The sequence below is a fragment of the Nicotiana attenuata genome, unplaced genomic scaffold (assembly GCF_001879085.1).
Source record: "Nicotiana attenuata strain UT unplaced genomic scaffold, NIATTr2, whole genome shotgun sequence".
NCBI classification, from domain to species: domain Eukaryota; kingdom Viridiplantae; phylum Streptophyta; class Magnoliopsida; order Solanales; family Solanaceae; genus Nicotiana; species Nicotiana attenuata.
In genome coordinates, this window is record NW_017674017.1 from 42,966 (window position 1) to 69,451 (window position 26,486).

At 36.8% G+C, this 26,486-nt stretch overlaps 2 protein-coding genes across 11 annotated transcripts in view; both read right to left on the bottom strand.

Annotated features, from left to right (window-relative positions):
- Positions 1-24,363, bottom strand: part of LOC109217816 (histone-lysine N-methyltransferase ATX2-like) — a 54,343-nt gene extending 29,980 nt beyond the window's left edge. For 9 of the 10 annotated variants that reach the window (XR_002066689.1, XR_002066686.1, XR_002066692.1 and 6 more), the window contains exons 1-24: positions 22,914-24,363; positions 22,778-22,829; positions 22,610-22,684; positions 22,302-22,521; positions 21,908-22,031; positions 21,689-21,793; positions 20,519-20,706; positions 19,972-20,064; positions 19,771-19,868; positions 17,863-18,033; positions 16,707-16,844; positions 16,448-16,495; positions 15,861-15,978; positions 15,713-15,778; positions 15,563-15,624; positions 14,950-15,006; positions 14,149-14,217; positions 13,829-14,027; positions 13,365-13,646; positions 12,964-13,025; positions 12,762-12,839; positions 11,677-11,772; positions 10,756-10,859; positions 10,534-10,679 (exon numbers count right to left, since the gene is read on the bottom strand). Coding sequence is in view for 1 of the 10 variants with exons in the window: in XM_019382089.1 (XP_019237634.1) it covers positions 10,538-10,679; positions 10,756-10,859; positions 11,677-11,772; positions 12,762-12,839; positions 12,964-13,025; positions 13,365-13,646; positions 13,829-14,027; positions 14,149-14,217; positions 14,950-15,006; positions 15,563-15,624; positions 15,713-15,778; positions 15,861-15,978; positions 16,448-16,495; positions 16,707-16,844; positions 17,863-18,033; positions 19,771-19,868; positions 19,972-20,064; positions 20,519-20,706; positions 21,689-21,793; positions 21,908-22,031; positions 22,302-22,521; positions 22,610-22,684; positions 22,778-22,829; positions 22,914-24,163 (3,897 nt within the window). In the remaining 9 variants the exon portion in view is untranslated. Of the gene's footprint in view, positions 1-5,648; positions 5,883-10,533; positions 10,680-10,755; positions 10,860-11,676; positions 11,773-12,761; positions 12,840-12,963; positions 13,026-13,364; positions 13,647-13,828; positions 14,028-14,148; positions 14,218-14,949; positions 15,007-15,562; positions 15,625-15,712; positions 15,779-15,860; positions 15,979-16,447; positions 16,496-16,706; positions 16,845-17,862; positions 18,034-19,770; positions 19,869-19,971; positions 20,065-20,518; positions 20,707-21,688; positions 21,794-21,907; positions 22,032-22,301; positions 22,522-22,609; positions 22,685-22,777; positions 22,830-22,913 lie in introns of those variants that run through there. The other variant, XM_019382089.1, reaches the window with a different exon arrangement.
- Positions 121-468, bottom strand: LOC109217815. The gene has a single exon (XM_019382088.1). It carries the CDS (start codon positions 466-468, stop codon positions 121-123), a length of 348 nt encoding a protein of 115 aa, XP_019237633.1.
- Positions 24,364-26,486: the final 2,123 nt, after the last annotated feature.

Genomic DNA, 26,486 nt, shown 5'->3' on the forward strand with positions numbered 1-26,486 from the left:
AGAAACCACACGGGCTACCATTAACCAGGACAGAGAATCTGACTGAGGAAATGCAGAACTTGATCCATCCCCTCCATCTTGCCCAAACCCCATCCACATCATAATGAAATCCATGAACTCCTAATTGACATGGTCGAAAGCCTTCTCAAGGTCCAACTTGCATAGTAAGTCGGGTTCTTTATTTTTCCTTCTGGAGTCTACAAGTTCATTTGCCACCAAAGCAGCATCCAGGATCTGCCTACCTTCCACAAACGGATTCTGGAAGAACGAAACAAACACGTCAAGAACCTTCTTGAGTTTGTTAAAAAGCACTTTAGAGATAATCTTGTAAATGCTCCTCGCGAGACTAATAGGCATGTAGTCTCTGATACAAAATGCACCTTCTTTCTTAGGCACAATAATAATAAAAGAAGCATTGATACTTCTCTCGGAAACACCATTCACATGGAAGTATTCAATGGTTTCCATCAACTCCTCCTTATGGTGTCCCAACAGAGCTGGAAGAAGGCCAAGGAGAAACCATAAGGCCTGGGGACCTTATCACCAGCACAACTCGACACAGCCTCGTGCACCTCCTCCTCCTCAAAAGCCCTTTCTAGCCACTCATTGTCTCCCTCCCCTATGTGGTTGAACTCTATTCCCCCCAAAGTCGGCCTCCAACTAACTTCCTCTTTGTATAAGTTCTCATAAAACCCTACTATCGCCCCTTTTACCTCATCCTCTCCCTCAATCCTCACCCCATCCACAACTAAGGACTCTATGAAGTTTCTCCTTCGATTTGCAACCGCCACCCTGTGGAATTCGAATCCCCAGGGCGCCTTCGATTTTTGCCGCCAACTAGTCTCCTGAGCTATTGCTAACTCGACTATTTCCCTATTAACATCCCCCAATCTCGCTTTCTCATATTCATCTAACTCCCTCGCCCCTTCCCCTCTCTCTAATTCTCCCAATTCATGCATAAGCTCCATCATTTTAACCTCTACCCTCCCAAAAACCTCCTTATTCCACCTAATAATATCTCCTTTGAGCAATTTAAGTTTCTTCGAAAGACGAAATGAAGGCGTCCCTAATACCCCGTAGCTTGTCCACCATTCTTTCACCTTGTCACCAAATCCTGGCACTTTCAACCACATATTCTCGAATCGGAAAGGAGCACGCACCCCCGTCCCTCTGAATCCATCTAGCAAGATAGGCAAATGATCTGAAATCAGCCTAGGTAAAGGAATCTGCAGCACATTCAGCACCAGCTCATCCCAGGAGAAAGATATCAGAAATATATCAAGTCTAGACCTTGAGTTGGAATCCTCCGCCCTGGCCCAAGTAACATTTCCTCTGACAGAGGAAGATCAAATGAGAAAGTGATCATTGATGAAGTCAGAAAACTCCTCCATGGCCCTCGAAATCAGAGTACACCGTAATCTTTGCTCCGGGAACCTAATAGTGTTAAAGTCTCCCCCTAGAACCCATGGAATATCCCATTCCCCCATCACATTGGCCAGTTCCTCCTAGAAAAACAGCTTGGACCCTTCTCCTACCGGTCCGTACACTCCCCCAAATCCCGACTCCACCCCACTCACTCTATCTTTGACAAGTGCTACTAAAGAAAAAACTCCCTTCTTAATCTCCTTTACCTCCAAGTTTCTATCATCCCACATTAGAATAATGCCCCCGGCACTTCCCACTGCTGGAACCCAGTCATATTTTACCCAACTACCTCCCCAAACACTCCTCGCAATCTCATCCGACAAACTTCCATTTTTTTCTCATGAAAACAAACTAGGTTAGCACCCCACTCTCTAACCCTTAGGGTACGTGCTTTGCGCATGTATCCTATTTCAATGAGTGTATAATTTTAAAAAATAACGTGACTATTATTAAATAATATATTTGTGATATTGAACAAAAATTGAAAAATATTAGCCCTTAATAATGAATGCTGCTCCAATTTAGCTTGTTCACTAAATAAAGAAATCTAGTCCAATAAAAGTTTATTATCAGAACTTTAGGACTATATTATGAAAACTCTCATTAATTTTGTTACCTAATACTGAAAATAAGTAACAAATTAATACTATAATATACCTAATTTTTCTCAATTTTTAATTTGTGTCACCACTAGTGCTCTTCTTATGGAAATAAATTTGTGTAACTTAAAGAGTTTGATCAGCTTAAAAAATAACTTTACTAACATGAGATTTTGAAAAAGAATTAAATTGGATTCTTTTGCTAATTAATTAATTCAAAGAGTTGATTATTTATTCTTAACATTACAAAAAATAATTTATTTATCTTTTTGCATTGGGGATTTTTACTTTTATAATAATAATAGAGAAAATATAAATAATTTTTGGACTTCTTCCGTATGCAAAAAATACTTTCTTTTCATTATTTTTATGTAATATTTAAAAACTATATTTAATAATTAAAAAATTTATTAAGCATAAACCACTTACTATCCCCTAAAATTCTAAGTTACCTATTACTACGAGCCCTCTGCCCCACGCACCTAACCAGCTCGCGTGATTTACCAGTTCCACCGACTAGACCAAAAGAGTGATCCAGTCGATACAGAGGTGCGCTTGAAGGGGGGGTGTTGTCCCTATTGGGATGGGCCCTATCCCATAAGGCCCCACCGTCAGGGCATAAGCGCCCTCTTGCTACCCATATGTGAGGCGTCCTCTTAGCCTTCCCTGACCAGGACCATACCTGTAGCATTCGTGATCAGCCTCCTTAGGACAATGAATGCCTAAACATATTTCAAAAGGAAATTGCCGTAAGAAAATACAAGGAAAAGAAAACATACTCCTAGTTCTCCCCGATAATATTTATTTTGAAATCCAANGGAACTTCAGCTCTAGAGCTTAAAACCCTTGAGTATGTACTGCTGAAGTTTCTATTTTAAAACTTCAGCTCGAGGAACGCACTATGGTTCTGCTTGACCATAGCATCTCGACGATGGAGACGCACTATGGTTCTGCTTGAATTTGCTCTATTTTGTTTCGTATCTGACAATCCATTTATTTGGTATTCCAAAACATAAAGATGAATGCTTGTTAGCATCACATCATTCAGTCATTAAACCATTATATATATATATATATATATATATATATATAAAACAAAAATAAGACGTGGGCTAGATGAACGAGCCTGCAGGGCTTAACTTCTCCACGACTATATTTTCACCAAGGCTAGATGAGCCAAGTGGGTCATGAGCCTATGGACGGTCCAAATATAAATGTTATTTTTCTTTTCACATCCATTCTTCCCTTTTTATCTTCCTGCTGTCAATAAATCTTCTAACCTTTCCCCGGTAAATGATGTTATCTCCCTTTTAGATTTCATTAACTCTATTACCTTGGTTTAGTTGCCAGGTTTGTTTTGATACTGGTTAGCTCATAGTCTGGTACAGGTTTTTTTTGTAATAGGAGCTATCCTTTTATCCTCTTTTGTATTCTCTTGCATTTTCTTGACGCCTTTTATATAACACCTTAGATCGTCAAAAAAATCCTCTAAAGTAAAGAACAAAAAACATTTGAAAGAAAGGGTCAATTCACTCTTCTATTTTTTAGAACTCTTGAATTCATTTAACAAAAAAACAAATTTAGCAATTATCCTTCACAAGGTCGTGAAATCTCACACAAACAATCAACGTAAATGAATGTATGTCCACGATATTTTAGAAAATCATTGTTATTAAGAAATGCACATAAATTAACTATTTGTTGTAAACATAACAACACTATTTTAAAATTTCCTATGGGTGGAATTTACTAAGAATTACTTTTGTTAACCTTTTGTACTTTGTTTATTGGCTCAGGTCTCTCAGTTACTAGAAAGGAAAAGAAAGAGTTCAAAAATTAACTTCCCTATACCTTTATTAAGGATTAGAGAAGTGTGTGGTCCAGATGGTATCCCGAGTATTTTGTAAAGGTGATTGTAGGATGGCTACCAAACTATTTAATATAATACTAAGAAGTAGTAGGATAGTCGAAGAGTGCAGGAAGAGTACATTGATTCCATTATATATATGAAGAATGGAGATACCCAAAGTTGTGCAAATTATCATGGCATTAAACTTATGCGCCATGACACTCTGGCAAAGAATGACATAGCATAGACATAGGGATACTGCAAGAGTAGAAGAAAACCAATTTGGATTTATGCCAGATCTACAATGAAGGCCATAATCTTACTAAGAAAATGATGGAATTTTATCACAAGAAGAAGAAAAATCTACAAACGACGTTCATTGACCAAGAGCAAACATATGATAAGAGGACAAAGAAAGGTCCTTTGTTGGATGTTCAAGAAGAAAGGAATTCATATTAAAATTTAAATGTCATAAAGAATATGTATCACTAGTATGAAAACAATAAAAGAGAATACTGGATTTTTCCCACCGTGCGACGATCAACATTGAACCTTACTGGTTTATATTTGTAGAATCACATCAAACACTTTTGTCACGTAGAAAATGAAGAGTGTGTTATATAATAAGAACAGAAGTAGAATAATCGAAATAAAGGATCACTCAAATAGAACTTTGCAGTCCAACTCCCACCATTTTAACTGGTCTCTGTTAGATTATCCTCATCTCTTCTCTTACTTGAAAAGTGAACTTTTGAATTTTTTTAGCACTAGTTGTAATGCTAAGAATAGGTCAAAGGCTCTCCACTCTCCCATCTACTTATCCTTCCAAAGTTACAGAGATTCTAGTATTCTACTGCTACTAGTGTGCGTGGAGGAAAGAGGAGCAACCAAATTGCTAAACTTTAAGATGCTGTTACAATTGATAATGACGCCTGTCTATACAGATTGTCAACTCAGACAAAACACACTCTTCGTCTATTTGGCAAGAGGGCCAGATACTTTTTCTTTTTTTAGAATGGTACAGTACAAGAGGGCAAGAATCTTCATAGTTAAAATATGACTGGCAGGCAAGCGTAGTGTATTCTAGCACCAAATTCTCTAACAAATCTTACTCCTGGCCTTCGGACAACTACCAATCAAACTAAATGATTTCTCCATTCAACCTATACTACTCTCCAAATGAAACTCAACCAAATGGCAGGTCGTGTTATCCATACATCTCCAACTACCCAACCACAGTTACAAACCGTTTTATAACTAAATTTCCCTCCCAGAGAAATTACCCATCAGCAGAGTAATCAGAATAATTAGTGCAAAAAGGATTAACTGATAGATTCTCACCAGACCACTTCTACCCCATAGATCATCCTGAAATCCATCATTGTCATCAAAAAGATGCAGGCACTATATCATTCAAAATGCATGGTTTTGCCCTAAATGTGCTATGGTCGCTTATGATGCATTTTTACTTATGAAGGGTGCTTTAGACACTAAGTTATATCAGAACTACAGTCTAAGGAAAGTTCATTACCTTCTAATTCCTTCTCCGAATTACATATTCTTGAAGGGAGAGGCAATTATGCAAAGGAACTATGAGCTGAAGAAAGCTCATTTCCTTCAACCAGTCTTTTCCCCTATTAGTAGGCCTTTACTCCTATATGATGACACTTGCAAGAAACACTTGAGATTAAAGGAGCATGGCGCCTTAATTGCAACAACAATATCTCAAATTGCTACACAGAATTAGGCAGCATGGATACCGACTAAGGAAGACATAAATGAAATAGAAAAGTATAGATTAATTGGGTAATTCTGTACAGATATATTCATGGTAAGAATGGGAAGCGGAGGAATATATAAAAGCCGCAAGCTCAAGAACAACTCTAGCCTTAGCAGAAAAGGCAGAAAAAAATTGCAAGTACTGGAGCAATATATGGACATCTCAACCAGCTAGTAGTAGGTAACAGGGAGCAAGCGACCAAAGACACGTCACTTCGAAGGGAAGACTTCTGCACAAGAGGGAAACTGTTATTAGTATATGGAAAACAGGAAGATGATCATGAGTGAAAAGTTGATGCACAAGATGAAGAATGAGGTTACTTTCAGCAACTGGCACTACATAAACGCATGAATTGATGTGCTAGAGGAACCAGAATACGACTCAGGAATGGAAAGTGAAAAATAGAGAATGAAAACAAGAAGACACCAAAAACCAAGGATAAACAAAATGTGGACAAGAGAAAAATATCACTGATGTCCGCTACATGGTTCCATGAGCAGAAGGTCAATGGAATGTTGGTCCTCATCAAGCTCAGATCTCACAAAATGCTAAATCGCCACTTTTGCAGTGATTTAATAATTTTACATTATTGTTATCATCATTACAGATAATACAAGCATATTGTTTTATATCAATTCTTATCTAAGAAGGATAGAACGATCTTTAAGAATAAAAGAGCGCTCTTAAGGTCTTCAGTAACACTCTCCGATGGTAAATAGTTGGCTGCCACTGTTAGTTCAATAATCTTAATTCAGGATATAATGCATTCCTAACTTGTCACTTGTACCTCTACTAACAAATTATTTCCTTTCCGCAAATACACCACCTACCTACAAATATATATTATGTCCAAACTTTTTTGTTGCATTAATCCGTACGCTTCCCACACTGTAGGTATACAGTCTAATATCTGTACCAAACATATTCTTCACCAAAATTGTTCACATTGTAACTAAAGGGTCTTAGTAAACAAAGCAGTTAAACTTCACTACACTGACTGGATCAGAGGCAAACCCTCGACAGGGACTCAATAGCAGAGAATGGCTCCAAGTGAGCACCCTAACGAGAAAATTGTAATAGATGTAGAAGCCAGGACAAGTGTCAGATATGTAACAAGTGAAATATAGAAATATGATTATATATATCACTATACGTTCATGCATCAGACACACTATTCCTCTTTTAACTTCTCTTTTCCTCCTAAATCACCCAAAAGCCTCCAATGAACATTTAAGTTTCAAAACTGCATAGCACTAACAGTAGCAGCTCATCAAACTTTTGCTACGACTCCACCCATGCTTAATTCACCTTGTTCCCACTCAGAAGAAGCTTGCATCAAAACAAACTACGACAAAGTTAACAGTTAATAAACAAAAGTTTCCAAAGTATCTTAGAATAGGACCAACTGACAAACACAGACTAGTTCACTCAATTTTGAAGTAGCAGCCCTTGAAGCCAAAAGCATCACCATTTCAGCTCAAGTTCCCAAAGGTGCCTTTAGTGGGTAGCAATTACAGTTTATTACACCAACCAAGGATTACTAGTGACTGCCTTCCTCAATAGATGAATCAAAAAGTTTTTGTCGAAGAAGACTTTATCATTCCTTATCGGAAATTTAGTACAAAATAAGCCAAATATTCATGGAACGCTACCTCATAGCTTGATATTAAAATCTAAATAGAGGTTTGATGAAATTCTCTGGAGATAGCAACCATGGACTTTGGAATATTGAAAGTGGAGAAAAGAGGAAAAACTTATAACTTTTATGGAGCTAAATATGTCAAGAAATACATTGAATAGTACCTCGCTTGAAGTTATAATCCAAATGGAGGTCTGACCTTATCGAGCAAGAATCAGCCCATGGATTTTAGAATACTGAGAGTGAAGAAAGGACGAAGATATCCACAATAAGAAATTGCAATCATCTCTTGTTGTAGTAAGTTGTCCGATTAACGGTGCGACACCATCGTCATCAGAAAAAAAGTTGCCAAAGAGAGTCAAAGAAAGAGACCAAATGCCTAAACTCCAGAAATAGTTACATTATGATGGATTTCCTCAAATTTCCCAAATGTGGCCAAAGAACATAGTATTAGTTTGATGCCAAATAAAGAGCGAACACAACCATTTGTCTGCCCACCAAAGATTCTAACTAGCCATTCTCAGGAGTCAAAGATGTATCTTCCATGGTCTGATCCTTTAAGGAACATCTGTATTCCTCATTGGTGCATGGACGAAGAGCCCAAGCTAAAAATTAGTTATTTATGTCTAAATGGGATTCTTTACCAGCATTCTACCCAAGGATTGGGGAGTATCCATGTCTCGTATCTCAACTGAAGGGTCTGAATTTTCTGAAAATATATTAACCTCTTTTTGTTCTTTCTTTCTTTTTGAGATAAAAAGGCTAGATAAATCTGGGTTTGGTTCCCAATTGTTTTTTTTTTATGAAGTAAGGTGTTTCATTAAAGGCATCAAGAAGATGCTATAAAGTTACAATGTTTAAGTCCTTGGTTAACTCTATAAGACAAAAAACCTATATAGCTATGAGTTAACCAAGACCAAAAACCAAAAAGAATGACTATTAAGCCATATTAAGAGAGCCAATAAAATCTAAGAGGGGAATAACATCATTTACAGGGGAAAGGTTACTCCAACTAAACAGGTTCATTAGACACTTAGATTTCAGAAGGCTTGTGGAAGTTGAGATGCCTTCAAAACACCTGCTGGTTCCCAATTGTGCTACTCCATGCTGACAAATATGGGTGGTCTATGAAAGAGAGCTGCTTCAGTTCTCCTTCATTAAGCTACTCAAAATCGACCAACAAACGTGTGTGTTGCCAACTTGCCATTGCAATTACTTGTGCCGTTTCAATCTTGAACTTGCATATTACAAGCTTAATTGATTTAAGCCCCAAGGGAAGTTCTTTATCAAATTTTTGACTAGAGAAAAGTACTCCTAGTGAACTAAACCTTAATCACAACTAATTGGTACCGCCTACAAGGATTTTCTTACATTCTACTGTTGTTCGCACCGACTCCAAAGTCTGGACTTGAAGAAATTGTAGGTCTTCCGAGACAACTTCCTTCAATATAAGAAATGACCACCGACTCCAAAGTCTGGACTGGAAGAAATTGTAGGTCTTCCAAGACAACTTCCTTCAATATAAGAAATGACCAAACCATCCCAATTGACTTCCCTCATTTTATCCAAGCACAATTTGGTCATTTCTAATCTTGTATGACCACACTTCCATCTTAACATTCGCATTTCTGCGACACTCATTTTTTGTGGATATGCTGGACTTTAGAGGCCTGTTACTCCCATAACTTTGCCAATCCTACATGATTCTATGTCTAACATCTTCATCCATCATACAGTTCTATGGGAACATCGAACCTAGATATCTGAAGTGCTTGCTTTTATGCACCACTATCCCATCCTATCACATCTTAGTTTCACTCTTCTTGTGCTAGCTAAACTTGTAGTGCATATATTCAGTCTTACTTATTAGAACTCTTGTTCTCTAGGGTGCTTCTCCATAGTTCAAGCTTCAGGGTAAAACTTTTGCTAGCTTTGTCAAATTAACACAACATTGTCTGCAAATAGCTTAGACCACGGGAAATAACTAGGGCAAAGAAGTACAGGGTCAATGCCAAACTCTCGTCTAAACCCATCATATGAGCAACTTCTTTGTATCTCCAGCTACTATTCTCGCGCTAGTGACAACTACCTTATATAGAACTTTATAGCATTTATGTATGTAATATGAATTCTTTTCTATAGGCAACTGCAAACAGGAAAAGAGTGTATAGTGAGTTGTCATAGAGGAGCAGAATAGGATGAGATGAACAGATTATTCTCAAATCCTTCTCAAAAAGCTGCAATAGAGCTAGGAATGGCAGGCGGTGCGGTGTGGTGCGGGTGCGGGGCGGGTTCTGTCTGAACCCGCGAAATTTAAACCCGCCCCGCCCCACCCCGCATAGGATTTAAACCCGCATTCACTCGCCCCGCACTCCATCCGCGTTCACCCGCCCCGCCCCGCACCCGCAATTTTTTTTATTTATAAAAATTCTTTTTTTTTAGAAAGCTAAACTTAAATCTAACTTTTTTAACAAAACAATTAATTACATCCAAAATTGAATTTATTGTTGCTACAACGTGTGCTTGTAAATCTGATCTTTTTAATAAGAAGAAATGAAAATAGAAGCCAGCTGACGATGTAAAAAGCACAATGAGAACACGTGAAATTTTAATTAAGAAAAGAGAATAAAGTGAAATTTTCTTGAAAGGAAAAACTTAAAGATAAGTAAAGAAGCTACATCTCTTTTATTAGTATTATTATTGATATAAAAAATATCTAACCAAAATATATATGCAAGTAGGAAAATTGTAAAACAAGTATGATGGATCTGTTAGAGTAATTTGCTTTAAAAAATAGCACCATTAAAAATAATAAAGTTACTAAAATGCATTTTTGTAAATGCATAATTTTATGAACGAAAATTTCTATTACATGAACTACATATAATTCAAATAGAAGAAAAGACTTTATAAAGATCTCTTTATTAGTTTAAAACATTAAATCCCCACCCGCACCCGCACCCGCACCCGCCCCGCATTTTTTTTAAATTTAAAAATTGAACCCGCCCCGCAACCGCAAAATCACAAACCCGCCCCGCCCCGCTGACGTTCAAACCCGCACCGTCCCGCACCCGCACCGCCCCATTGCCATCCCTAAATGGAGCAGCTTGATTTTTCATGTTACTATGTATATCATTACTAGCATGACATAAGTGTACAGCAATAGAAATAACATGCCAGATTGGAATAATCTGTATCCTGGATAATAAATAATAAGCAAATGATAAACGAGTTCACATACCTCTTTATTCTCCTCCCCAGTCTATTAACTCGTTGCGTGGTGCATACAGCTTTGCCATTCGTTCCTCAGCTTCGGTATCATTTACTACACCTCGGCATCTTGGGAAGCCACAATAACACGCAAGTTGTTCATCGATAGAAAAGAATCTGCAACGTGAACAAATACAATTTAACACACCAGAGATGGGAGTGAGAAAATAATAGAGCGAGATGATGGAAAAACCTGTAATCATATGTCAACTCTTCCCATTGTTTAATATCTCGTTTGGCAAATATGATTATATGTTGATCGTTATTGACACTTATAACTCTTGAATAGCAATTTGGCTGCAAAAAAAATGAAAGTTGTGAACTGCAGCTCAATTACAGAATGTCTTCTTAAGTACTAGCAATCAAAACTCCACTACATTCTCCATTGCAGCAGTCTTTCCAAATAAATACTGACTAGCCAATGAAACATATATTTGGATCATGACGAGGAATCTGGGTGTGTTTACCGATGATACATTATGCTTAGATCTGGCTCCATAACAACATAAAGTAACAACTGACAAGTCAGGTAAAGGCTTATTCACCAATTCACTTGAGATTCTCATGCCATCCCAAAGGTGCTAATAAGAAGTGCTCTCCAAAACACAAGAGGATAGCTTAAACTTAACAGATAAAAGTTGCTTGCCGGTATAATCAAAAAGTAACCTTTCAAGAGAAATTATTCTATCCCTCCCAGGGATCCAAGGTCACAACAAATCCTGAAACCGTCAAAAGATGGATCTATATTTAGATGTTACAAACATGGAGACCCAACAGGAGTTCTCTTGAGGGCGGTAAGCTCCAATTAGACTGTTCAACTTTGTTTATACATAAGCATCTGCTCATATGTAATCTAACAGAAGAGAATATGTTGTAAAGCATATATTAATAAAGATGTTTCAATAGCACACCAATTATAATTTGTCCACTCAATCAAAAAAGACCAGTTCCACAAGTATATTTTCAGACCCATGTTTATGGCGATAAACACATGATGGTGTCTTTGTTCATGTAATGTGGGTGTTCTCCATCTAGTGAGGAAAGAAACATTTACCCCCAAGAGAATAAAACCATTAAAGGAACAGGGAAATAGGTAAAGGAGGATTTTGCATACTTCACATGAATGATTGATCAAATGTGCAATGCTTCCAGCCCTTGTTGCATCTATAACACGCTCATCATCAATTCGAAACATGTATGTTCCAGCACCCTGAGAGTAGAAATCATGTTATTATTTGGTGAAACAATATAATTACCACCAATGGAAGCAGCTTTCATCCTCCATCAAGCCAGTGCACGAAAATGGAACGGCCAAAATCAAAAAGGGATATGCTTATGAAGTACATAGGTATCTATTCATCAAAAAAAGAAGCTCATAGGTTTCTAATTTCTTCCAATAGATACTCCAACTACTACGTCTTAAGCATTGAGCTTGACCAGAACAAGCAACATGATCACGAAGAATTCACTTCTTGTGACCAAATGTCCTATGCAGAGCAATGCAACTTAGGGATTTTACTTTCGCAAGTACATTTTTCAAGCCTTACTTGGTAATAAGTTTATTTATGGATTACCCCCCCCCCCCCTCCCCTGCTGCAGGTATTCGTGGAATGTGACCCTTACTTCTGAAACGAGCATGAACCCACATGGATTGCAGAGCACTTCAAAAAAGAATATCAGGTCAACTGACATAAAAAAATACACATGTTTTGGTTAAAAATATGCTTAGCATACATTAATAACTCTCAATCTGCTTCTACTGAATGCAAATGTTCCTTGCTTCCATGTAAAAGGGGGAAATAAAAATTGGCCATGTAAACATAAAGAAAGATATTAAGAAACGTGTAGCCTATCTGTAGCTAAAGAAATGGAGAAGAAGCATTTTCAGAGATTTGCAGCCATCAATTGGACTTCCGCCAAGCACTCCCTATAATGGCCCACTAGTAGCGAGGGTACTAGGAATCCGGGTATTTGGAGCCTTGAAGGTGTAGCAGAGCACACATTGTGTTTTCTGGCTTACACTTTTTGGAAGTGATAAAGATTACATCTCTCTCCAACCAATGTTCAAAACTATATCTTCAATAACCAAACAATGAAAAAAAATAACTACTACCATGCAAATCAAAAAGATGACCATTTGGAAACCACAAGTATGACCAAGCAACATGTAAACATCCTAAACAATGACATAGTTCTTACCACCAGTGAGTTGTAAATAAGGTGCTCCCTTCGGTCAGCAATAGGAGGTCTAACAAGTTCTCCAGTGTACTCAATTACCTATTAAGCAAAGGAATTGTCAGTCCTTGGTATTGAAACCTTCCAACAAAAGAATACGCATGAATATTTATGTAGCTACTTTCTCTCAAATCAAATCACAGTAATAAAGAAAGGGACAAATTACCATGTCCCCCGCTTTATGAGGAAGCTTGGTAAAGATGCCAAATCCATGTATTCCGGATTTCCCTGGAGGCAAAGACAATCTCAAGAATAAATTTATTGCTACTTGTAAGAGAGGGGGGAAGTGGTGATACAAGAACACGAAGGAGCTCAAAGTAGCACCAGCCAGCAAAATAATCTAGTCAGGGGATAGCAAGAATATTCAAAGGGGTCCATTTTTGGCTTTATTCGATCAGTTGCTCTATTCCCAACATGAACAATAACACGAGAAAACACCCAAACAATGGAGCACACAATAGAGGACAAGAATAAGATTGCAGGTGTATACACTATACAGCACACATCCAGATAAGAAAATTTCAAATTTGCTTCAGATAGTGAAGGCATACAGAATATTCAGCTTACCAAATGCCAGCCTTTTTCTAAAGGTTTCTTTCATGTAGTTGTATTTCTCAACCATGGAAAGTATGCTCCTTGACACATCAAGCAACGAACACTTTAGCTTTTGAAGGTCAATGGTGTATTTGGAACCAGCAAATGAGGAAGATGATGTATCACTCAATTGCTCATGTTGGCTGTGGCCACCAACCAAATATGGCCTATTTTCAACATACAAGCGCTTCAATGATGCAGCTGTAAGGACTTCAGGTTCTTTTCTTCCTCTTCTTCCAAAATAATTGTAAGGCTCTATTCATAACGGACAAAAATCAGGAATCATAAAATGCACTGGTAAACAGTTGCACACAGAGAATAGTAGCAAAAGATGCCATCAATATAAAGCATTAACCAAAATCATTTCAGGAAACAAAAGATAATGGAATAACAGATCTGAGACACATAAATAGTAATGGAGAATAAGAATAGCATACCACTGCGAGCACATCCAGAAGGATTTGGTGGAGGAGTATAATCTGAATGTTCACAAGCTTTTTGTGCAACCCACTCATCAACAGCAGGACGCTCATTAGATACAGCTCTATGCTTCTTGCAGAAAGAAAGCAACCGAATGCACTGATCCTCCTCATCCTCATCCATAGGGATTAAATGCAATCTGTCTTCATCCTCAAGCTATAAAAACGTTAACATCAAAAGAAGATAGGTTAGCATAACATATAGGAGAAAAGGAGAAAGCGGAGAATCCATACATCACATAAAAAAAACTTCCATCACTATAATAAGAAGATATCACCTCGACACAGAAGCCAGCAGCTCGTGCACAAAGAGGATGATAAGCCACCCGACATGTATGGTTTGAGCACTACATGACAAAGTAAGGAGGGAAACAAACAAAGTAGTGAGTTGGACAAGCATATTTTAAAGTAGAACTCAATCAAGTGACATGGATGCTAGTGCCTCTCCCAAAAGATCAAATTTATAGTACACAGAAAAAAAAGGAAAAGAAAACTAATAAAGAAATCAAAGAAAGGAAGAAAAGATTAGAAAGGAAAGATAGTGCGAGAGGCCTGTAATGGAGCTAACAAATTCACTTTTGCACTTATTATCTTTTTGTACTACTTGCATCTTCTCGATGCCATCGGTGATATCATTTACTTCATCAAAAAGAAAGATAGCAGAGAGAAAGTGAGAGACGGCAGAACTTGTTAACAAAATGCAGAAAGAAGAAAAGAGATTCCACTTCGATAAAGATAAGAGGATCAGCCGATGATTATCAAATTAGAGCTAAACATTATATCTTAAACGTCACAATTAACAGAAGTCCTTTTCCTTTTTTTGAAATGATCAACTAACAGAACTCCTAAGGATTAGTTTTACAAAGCATCTGCAGAGGCAGACCAGAGTGTGTCACATCTTATCCAACCACAATCCGCTTCCAATCAGTTCGTAGACTACCAATTTGCATCGTTACTCTTTAATATTTGAGCCCATATATTTGAGGATGAAGAAACAGAACACAGAATAAAAAATTAAATATATACTTGTAATCTCCTAATAAATAGAAATGGGGTTAAGATATAAATCACAAGTTTACCTGAATGCAAGCTCCATAAGGAACACCACAAATACTACACAAGAGCTTCCAGCGGTCCTTTAAAAATAATAAACAGAAGAAGAGATTATCACAAAAAACTGCGACAAACCCTATCGATGTGGACGTCTTCCACAACAAAAAACTTCTCTTCCTTTCGATAATTAAGCAATGAAAATTAATTGCATAAATCAGCAAGATATGAGATAATGAGAGGTCTAAGTAAGTCTGGTAGATATTCTAAAAGTCCAATTAGGAAAATTAGTTGTTGCATCTACATATATATTGCAATGGATTAAAAGTGGAAAATGGTTTACAATCTCAATAAAATTTAGAAAAAAAAAATAGGAATAGATCTTAATGGCTAAAAATAGGAAAGTGGGGTATAGTGGAATTATCATTCAAGAAGAAGAAAATAGGGGCAATCTTGGGTTTAAACATAATTATGAGAGCCTAAAGTACTTATTCTACGGGGCTTGGGCATTTTTAGTAGTATAGCCACATGAAATATGAAAAAGTCATGGTTGAATACCTTTAAAAGTGCAAACAACAACAGAGGACAAGACTGGAGGGTTTTTAGCCAATGATACAAAGATAAATAGAACTGCTATAGTACCTTGCTGATCCTGCTCAAACCATCAATTGGCTCCATTCTCTTTATATCAGATAAGCAAGTTTCTGAATCATGATAGAGATAATCAGTGAATCAAAACACTTATCAACAACGATAATCAGTCAGTAATGTGACAAAAGGAAAAATAATAACCTGGTATCCAAATGGCACAAGCAAGATGAGCCCAACGTCCATCAGTAGTAGGCTTCATAGCACCACCTGTATGACATTTAAAATAAGACACAGAAGCAAGAAAAGAGCTGGGCAAATGAAGAGAAAACATGCAAGCAAAAGTAAGTACCGATAACAGGGCACAGGCAACAGGGGGGAGGGACTACTGGAGCTCCTGGACGACACAAATTGCATAACCAAAGTACTCCATCCATAGGCTCCCTCTCCCCATAGCATCTAGCGTGGACCTGAACAAATCATGACCAGCAAAGAACTTTAACCCGGAAGAATGGAATCAAATATTCAAGCCCAAATAAGAACAATGTATCACTCAAATATCAAAGTAAAAGAGAACATCAACCAACACAGAAAATTTGTAATAAAACGTTCTGGGCACCCATAGGGAGGAACAACAGAGTCAAATCAATAAGTAATGTCTGGAATGTTCTCGCATAATTCTAAGTTGAAACAATATGGAAGCATCATAAGTAAGTAGTCCTTTTTTACATAATGGTAAATAGTGACTTTGATCAATAACAAATAAAAAGGAAATTCCGTGCAGGTTTAACAGAAAACAAGCAGCTATCACATCCGCACGATAGATGTGTGGATAAGAGAAATAGCAAGCTGGAAACATTCAATTCTGAAGTAAAAAGGGAAAATAGATTACTATACTTTGTCTCAAAAAGAAGGAGAGACAGAGATTAGTATACTCACCATCATTCGGCATTTATCACACTGCAAAAATAAATTATTCTCATACTCCTGTAAAAGAAGAATCTACATCAGCATGATCCGAAGAAACTATATTGTTACTACTCAAAATTAGGGAAAGACAAAAATGATACAGATCATCAACATGCAACTTCACTAGTTGTCATATAACAACAACACCCAAATAAGCAAAACAGATATCTCAAAAATCACACACTAGCTGGAAGTAACAAAAGCATAAGAAATGGAAGCAGCTTCTAACCTCATCCATATGGCAAACGTTGCATTTGTCCAGATCTTTCCATTTAACACGGACAGGCCTATATCCAGCAGGCAGATCTTGATTTTTCGAAGACGCCAATTTCAAGGATTTTGCAAGAAGCCTGGAGTTTGATAATTCCTGACAGTATAATATATGCCTTAGCTAAGCAGGAGAAAAAGAAATAAGCAAAATATAGAATAATGCTTTCCAGTTTCCATCAAATAAGTCATTCACAGATTAAAACTTCTTAATGTGAGACTAAACAATGCGCTCACCATATTATGAGTTGGAACTCTAAGCTAAATTATATTATCAACTTACTTTAAGATCTTGTGCCAAACTATTTTTGTTTGATTGAGCAAGTCCAATAGATTTAAGACTTATTTTTTGCTAAATTTATTTTTAAAATAAAAAATATAATAGATGAAAAATCAGCAGTAAGAAGATGCTGCTATTACTAAAAGTCAGCAAAGGAGAAGCCAAAAAAGAAAACACTGGCTATCCATACAAAAGATACAACGAACTATGACAGGGTTTCACTATCATCTACCCGTTCATGTTTACACCAAAAGGATATCAGATTCTGCTCCGTACATGAGATACACATTTAAGAAAAAAACTCTAAATATTCAAAAGGGACTTCTATTCCATTTATGCACCACTGACGGCATTAAGCATCTGTTGCCTTCAATTACAACTAGATAATGGGAGAGTAGAACTATACGATATTTATAGTTAAATGGCACAGTATATTTACCAATTAATGGTATCCACCATATTCAGCTTCACTCGAAGATAGCAGTGCATTTTTATGATCTTTTTTTATAAGGCAAAATAATGTTATTAAAGTAGAGGTTGTAATGGTCTTATATGTTTATATAATGTTCGTCTTATCTTATCAAACACTTCTGAAGTCTAATCCCTTGGTACAATTTGACTCCGAAGTGTTGAATAAGGAAACAAAACAGCACATAATATAGTCACTTAAATCTTATTCAGAAGTAAAGTAAAACTGTACTAAGACAACTTCAAAGTCATTGGAGCCAATGATAGTAATATAAAACATGCTCAGATTTGCAATAATAAGACAGAACAAAAGTTGAAGGAACAGAACCACCATAAAGTGAAAATTGGGTGGAAGAGCAACTTATAATACCTTTATAAGTTTCAAAATTTCAGGATGAGAAAAGCCAAACATATGTGAACCCGATCCGAAAGTCCTTTCACTTTCACCGCCAGATATTGACTCATCAAAATTGTCAACTTGTGTCTTTCTCATCCGTTTGTAAACTTTATTCCAGGAAGCAGATGGTGTAGATCCCTTAAACTGCATAAACAAGTACACCACGCGACTAGCATTATCACTTCTCTTAACATCTAAAGGCTAAACATTAATGCCTATTCGAAAGCAAAACAAATCCTAGATAAGAAAATCAAAAACCAGATCAAGTAGGTTTTCCATGATTGCCAGCTATTTCCCTTAGAGAGAGAAAAAGGTAGCAAGCTGATGTGGTAGAGACCATAACACGTTTCTTTTATGAGCTAAAAACTAGCATGTTAAAAAGTTAAAACTAACCCCTACTAGGATAAACAACAGCACACATCTTAGCCAAGCTCTCAAGTGGACACACAACAGCATAGATACTCGAGGAATCATCAGAGATTCAACATTTCACAAGCCAGCGGTTCAAATAACTGAACAAGGATGACGATGACCAAATAAAGATAACCACATTGATTATCTCCATTGAAATCCCCGACGGCTTATATTAGTGTTGTGCAACAACACAATAAATCCTTGGTTACTTTGTTTTATATATTACTGATGGAAAGGTAGGGACTTCTAAGATTTAGATGGCAATAGTCTTTCAAAGGTCAAGCTTGAGCCTTGAATGTAAAGCTCAAACATAGCTTGAGCTCAATTTAAAAATCCAAGCAAAGCCAGACCTGTCAGGACCTCTAAGGTACTTTAAACGCCCAAGTCAAACCTGACGAGGCATGCCACAGAATTTAATCAAAAAGCCTAAGATATTTTCAATAACAAGGTGTCTTATCCATAATTTAGCAACGAAGGATACATCAGTCTGACAGGTGATTCACATATATATCATCAGAATCCAAAACCCTTCGAGGCATAAGCTCCTTGGATATGAGATGTTTATCACCCATATCAATAAATATTACACCCTCCGTCCCAATTTATGAGGCACCCTTTCCTTTTTAGTCTATCCAGAAAAGGATGTCATACTTCCTAATTGAGTAACAATTTAACTTTAAACCTCCCATTTTACCCTTAATGAGATGATTTATAGCTACAAAAGTCTGGCTTGTTTTTAGTCCACAATTTTCAATAGTCTTTCTTTATTTCTTAAATTTGTGACCAGTTGCCACATAAATAGTGAGAGAGGAAGTATTACTTCATCTGGAGAAAAACGAGACAAATACGGTTTTAAGCATTCAACTGCAGTGTCTAAACAGAAAACATAAAGTAAGAACTTATGCTCTCTCCAGTCATTCCTATGGGATCTCAAAGTGCTTGAGATAATCAATTCACATTTTAATTCAGTCCATTTCGTCTGGTCTCGTCCTTTACCTCAATCTTAGAGTATGATTGACCCTCTTTTTATCAGCAGAGCATGATTTACCGTTTTTATTCTTCGGGTATCAGTCTTGTTTTATAAGAGAGAATAGGTTAGTGTCCTTTTCATCTAATTGAAAAGCTTAATGAGCTTCAATAGATCAGTCAGTCCTTTATTACATCTACAAATAACTTCTATCCAATGCTTAAAGTTCACAAGCACTAGTACTTTGAACACAACATTTCTTAGCAACAGGTGAAAAAAGAAAAGTTCCTCTCAGATTCTGGAATGGATATGAAGAACAAGGGGCCCATTGTTTCAAAAGGGTGCTATAAAATTAATTGTGACAATAATATACTCAGTGCCTTCGCAAGTCAGATAGAAAACCATGGAACTTGACAGCAATTGAAAAACTGAATTGCAGAATCAAAGGAGAATAGAGCATATAAGTGAATGAATGAAGCAGTTAAAGAAAAAAATAATACCTGTTCTCCACTATCTGACGTAACTCTAAATAAAGGCCGTGTCCTGAAATCAGGATCTCTCAGTACCTCCATCTTATACGAGACACGTACACCGGGATCTGGCCCAATTGAGACGTAGAAGAAATGGATTAATTGTATACCAATTAATTCAAACAAAGGCACAGCAGAACTGTTGCTGGAGAGGGAAATATGAATAAATACCTGTTACCGAAGGGAACTTCCTCACAGCAGTATAGCCTTCTGGCCAGATAAATTTCTCATCTCGAAAGAGCTCTGAATCTTCTACTATTTTCCCTGTACAGGACATTTGCACAACGAAGACTGATAAAAATCGAATATTCATCAAGTGAAGAGAGAACATCAAGTCAAATTATGAGAATAGGGAATGTTACTCAACGAAATAGAGGGGGGAAATGAACACTGCAGTTTGGCAGATAATATGTTACAAAGGTTGCTTTCATGGACAAAATGACTGATTAACTTATGTCCGTAGAATCTGAAAATACCAATTAATCAACTGTTGGGACAGCTATATGCTAAAGTAGTAAAACCATATAGGATTACAGATTATCTAACTGGAGGCAAAAATCTCATGATGTAAGAAGGGTGAAGAGGATGGGGAATGGTAAATGGTTTTCTGATACATCTGGAAGAATCTCAACCTCAAGCATATAAAACACACTCAATACAATAGAATATAATTGCATTCTTTTGCTCTCCAGTAAGCATCTAAGATTTGAAAAAATACCAAGGCTAACTACTTGCAAGTCCCCCAATTCAAATGGGCAACTTCTGATATCCTCAAGCTTTCTCCTCAACCCTTCATCCTCTGAATCAGAACTGCCTTCACCTTCTTCGCTTTCAGTATTGTTATCAGCAGCGATACGATTCTGTATCCGCAGCATCCTCTTTGAGAGCTTTTGTTCAGTAAGATACCTGATCAAGAAAGTCAGAAGTATGAAATCAGTACAAACCTAGAGACCGAGCTAATACTAGGTAGGAAGATACCAAGGTACACAAACCCCAAAGGCAGCAATACAACATATACAGGTAAAAGGAAATTTCTTTGCAGCCAGAAGAAAGAAAAAGGCACAACAAATTTTTAATTTAAATTCACAACCAGGCTTTTGATTTATAAGTCAGCATGCTTCATGAAGGACAGTAGGAACCTTTGAACTCCATAAGACGAGGAAAATAATGAACAGTAGATTTTAGGCATGGATGGGTGTAACTTATCCACGTATCTGTTAACTATAGTAGAACTAAAGGCCGGAAATGAAGGCATTTTAAGGTTTGTTCTTCCAATACAATGCACATGGATCACAATGTTTTGGCTGAAAGTCCAACAATAATAGTACTAAAGGATAGAAGCAAATCATATCACATGGACATGAATATTGGTAATTATGCGTTGCTATGTTAAGCTGAGATGAAGGCTAAGAATTAAGATAAGAACCAAAGGCCTAAATTAACGCTCAACAATTCTAGCAAGAAACATATCCAATTATTCGGCTTCACTTTATTAAATATTAACAGTGTCAAGTTACCAATGAGACAACCTTATGATCTAAGGCCATGCTGAATAGTGCATAGTGGGGCCATAAAGTTCAATGCATGTGAAAAAAAAAACAATTAAAAATGCAAGAAAATACAAATACAGGAATCATGTCTTTAATCATCAAAGCTTTCACATGAGAAGAATATAATGTATGTATCAATCTTTTAAGATTCATTTCTACTAGTTTAATACAATAGCTTTTCCTATTGTAATGACAGACATAAAATGGAAAGAGCAACAATATCTAGCGAAGGACTAGACAGACGGAAAACTACAAATATAGGACATGCAAAACATTTAATTCTGGTGAAGTAACAACGAAATGACACAAAAAAATGAACTCAGATCAACAAGGCTCACATTTTTGCTTCCTCCAAACCTTGAACAAATTTTGGCTTTTTGCACTTGAGGTGAAATGAAGAAAGAAGCCCTCTCAGGAAAGAGATAACTTGCTTTAATTTAACCCTGGAATTCAATAACAAAGTTTCATAAGCCCACAACGAAGTAACTGATCATATTACTGCTTAAATAGTAAATACAACTCCAACTACATTCAAAATAAACTTCCAAATGGCACACCTAGCAAAATCATGGGTGCCAAAAAACTGCACAAGAACTGATTTTTCCCCTGAAACTTTGTTTAGACCTTTACGCCCACCAGCAAGAGATTCATCCAGAACAATAGCCGGCCACATGGCATGACCTGTATTGGCCAATAAAACCAACGAAAAATTGGATATTTTCCATTTGAGAGATTTTGACCTCACAATTGTCGCAGGAAGTAAACAACCATGCAAAATTTAGTTGCTAAAAATTTTTATCTTTGTTATTTCTTCTACTTTGAGAGCTTCTTCCTAACTGCTTATTGACTGTGTGTAACCATGTGAGTGGACATGATAAAGTTGCAAATCACACCAGAAGTTAGCAAAAGCTGAGAAAAATTCAGAAGTTGCAAATAAAGGCCATAACTTACCAGTCAGCTTGGCCCATATAATATCTCCAGACTCAAGAGCTTCGCAGTCATCCAAAGTAGCAGCTAATACAACCATCTCATCAACATCAATTCCATCAGTTTCAGGACTCGTATCAATGGATCTCAACTTCAAACGGCTCATCTCCTCAAGTGAAACAGAAAACTTGACCCTTTCATTTGATAAAAGCAAATGCTCTTCATCCCCATCTACATATTTCACCTGCATTGGACTCGAAACTTAGTTCATACACTTACCCGTCAAAGGATCAAACAAAATTTAAACGAAAAGGAGCCAGAAAATCAATTACATGATGCCGTCCAATCTCAGAGTTGTACCCAATTACACGACCAGAGTACCAATCAGCATCTAATGGCCAATACACCTATCAACAAAGACTCTACAATTAGTCTCTTGAACTGATAATATCAAAAGTACGGAACACATTCTAACCATTCTATGTTTGATCAATTCACACCTTACATTGTAGTCCAATAAATTTCTTCGGATCAACTCCTTCAAAACTCAACCTGTAAACCGCACAAACCCAAACACTTTCATACATGATAACACATACATACGAAGCATAAAATTGAACAAGGGAAAAAAAGTACCAAACCCATTTCTTGGTGCGAATTGACCCTGAGCTTTTGCTACTCAAGTGATTCTCCAAAACAGAATTTTCTTTTCGCTTCTTAATGTTGTTACCCCTAAAGTTAAAATCTTTACAGTGATTATTACTGCGATTGGTATCAATTTTATTTTTACAAGCACTATTTCGAGTTTCTCTCAAACAAGACTCATTCAACATAACACTATCATCCACTCCCAAATTTGCCAGCTCCGAACTACCCACCTTCCTCCTCTTCTTCTCCTTCTTCTTCTTATTATGCTTCACAACCACTACTTCATCATCTTCTCCCTCATTGTCCCTCTCATTCTTGACACACATATTCACTACTTCTAAAGTCCCCACCTTCCTCTTCTCCGTGTTCTTTATAACCACTTTGTCTTCTTCGCCCTCAGTTTCCCCCTGGTCTTCTCTATTGTCAGTCGTAAAATTGGCTAATTTCTGCTTCTCCTTAATCATTATAACCATTTCCTCATCTTCGCCTTTGTCTTCTCTGTCCTCATTCCATAAATTGGCTAATTTAGCTGACCGAGAAGCAAGCTTTGAATTGAACACTTTTCTCTTCTGTTTCCCCTTACTCTTTACAACCTTTTCCGTGTCTTCGCCCTCATCTTCTCTATCTCCATTCACAAAATTCCCTATTTTCACGGGCCGAAATCCTAGCTTTGAATTGCCCACTTTCTTCTTCTGCTTTTCCTTATTCTTTACAACCATTTCCTTGTCTTCGCCCTCATTTTCTCTATTGCCATTGGAGAAATTCCCTAATTTCACACTCACTTTCCTCTTCTGCTCCTCCTTATACTTTCTACCAGCTTCCTCTTCTTCGCCCTCATCTTCACCCACATCGCCATTGCAACTACCTAAGTTCACTGATCCAGACTCGTTCACTAAAGAGTCGTAAAACGAGGGTTCATCCTGTCGTTTCCTTTTACGGCGGCGAGTGTAGAAGTGAGTAACCGGTGGTTTCGTTGCGGACATTGAGTAAATGTGCTGTGTGTGTGAATAATACTTGGTGCGATCGTCGTCGGTGTCGAAATGTGGGAGGATTTTGCGAGCGGCTTTAACTTTTTTGGATCCAGTAGCGCCGCCGACGTAAGGTGAAGTAGCGGAGTAAACATCGCACAACGGAACGTATTTTAACGGCGTCACTCTATCGTCTCTATCATCGTCTACGTCATCAACCTGCTGCTGATATTGATTAGGTTTTGCGTCTCCGTCGATAGGAAACGCCATTGAATTGGGGAATACAAGTTGAATTTATTCACTAGTTTTGTGTGAAATGGGAAGATTTTGAGCTGAATTGGGATTTGGGATTGGAATTGGGATGTTTAGGGTTCGAGAGAATCGGGTATTGGAATTTGAGGGAGAGAGTGGTGTTTTTGGAGGGAGGTTTTGGGGGAAAAGGTATGGTTTCCCGCCGTAGCGGCGATACACGGCTTATTTATATGGAGGTGAAAGGGGAGGACTGTTTCACTTTTACTTGTTGCTACTATTTGTTTCATTCTTTTTGTTATAAATAAAATTTTATTTATGGTGAATGTCTATATTTAGGGAGATTCTAGGGTTTATTACTTGGTGGCTAAGTCACCCTCTCCCTATAAATAGAGGGTTCTATTTTATTGTAATTCACTCCAAATCAATGAGAATCCTCTCTCTCTACTTTTCTCTGCAATACTATTCTTCTTCTTTTATTGTTTCATAACACGTTATCAGCACGAGACTCTAACCGATTGAGTAGAAGCTTTGGGATTGAGCATAATGATTGTCAATTATTCCATGAACTTCCTTCATGATTAAATTCTGGATTTAAGGTAAGTATTTTACCGTATTTTTCTCTTGTATTCTATACTTTGATTTTAAATACAAGCAAAGACAACAAAGTTTGATTATAACTCTAATGGAGTTTGTAAGAAATTATAACCACCTGAAGTGGTAAAATTTCTATGCCTCGTCATGATCAAATTCATGTATGATTGTGGGCAAAGAATTGAAAACCCGTCCCATTGAATTTGCTTCATTCTCATTCCCTTAAGAGAATGTGATAGCAATATGTGATAAGCATGAAAGAAGACAAAATTATTACTATGAATGTATCAATGGATATGGACGTGGCAATAGACGAAATTATAATCGTTATCATTTGTGGTAATGAGAACAATAAGGATTCTCAAAATAATCTTTCACTCTGTGAAAAATATTTGTCATCGATTTGACATGAGATTTTGTAAAGCACATATAGATGATTATGGTCCATTCATGATGTGAATGTGACAACATCTGATTTATGAATACATATTCATTATTCAAAGAATATGAACGTGCTAGTGGTAGTGAATATACCGCACTCACCTCTAAAAGGAGGTTTGAGATGATATAAGAAAATAATGTCATTATTATGGCATGAATGGTCATTGGTCACGTACCTATTGTACGCCAAAATATTTTGGCATTGTGATTGTTAAAAGACAACGGTAATGCAAGAAACAGATCTTGCATATAATTTTGACCATAACCATAATGTTATAACATTCTCTTTAAAAGAGATTTCCACCGTATAGGTGTTGATGAATATGTGGTACTACAAAATTAATTGAGAACTCTGCAAGAGCCAATTATACTATTTTGGAGAAACACAATTAATTACCAATAAGGTAATGTGTTGTAGTAAGTCTCAAAGAAACTTATTCAGTTTCCAAAGTATACGCGAAAGCGGTTGATTATATTGAGACAATAAATAAAGGAAAGATTTAATATCTTCTATTACTACAACTTGTAGCGGGGTAGTATGTATATGAAAAGCTACCCGCTTTATTCTCCAATTTGTACTACATAAACAAAAGAATACCACAATGAAGTGGATATTTATTGATATAAAAACCCATATCATAATAAACTTGGAGTTTATTCATAATTGCACACATCGTGGTGTAAACCTGAAGTTTATCAATATTGATAATTTAATAATTGGTTTAGCCATGTTAATTCAAGTATGATGTGCAAAAATAAAAGAGAATTCACATGGGTAAATATTAAAGAACTAGAAAGTTCTTTATGAATTCTCTTACATTGCTTGTTCTCATTAATTAATAGACCAATTAAAATTGGGATTGAATCCCATGAATGCTGGAAATATCAAAGGTGAATATGGGCCCATTCACTTGCCATGTATACCACATAAGATGCATCTATGAGATGGTTACATGTGCGATTATTATTAACCCGCAACATGGTATTTGCGAGGTAACTTGCTCAATAATTTAATTTAGAGCATAATTTTCAGATTTCCTATTCAAGATAGTTTATCTTGATAAGTTGGTTTACATCACAGTTGGTTTAGCAAAATGATTTATTGAGTGCCTCCACTTAATAGCTAAACTATTGCTTATGAGAACAAAGTTATCTATATCAGTTTGATATACGTTATACACCAAAGTATATTATTTTCTCCCCTCACAAGTGGTTAAGGGTCAGGAACCAAATAATTCCATCTTATTATAATTGATGTGCGGTGTATATTTTGATTAACACCATAACGCACAAAGGTGGATTCTCAAAG

What these genes read in the sequence shown, in the direction of transcription:
- LOC109217815 (XM_019382088.1), bottom strand. Translation starts at nt 468, where the DNA reads ATGGAAACCATTGAATACTTCCATGTGAATGGTGTTTCCGAGAGAAGT.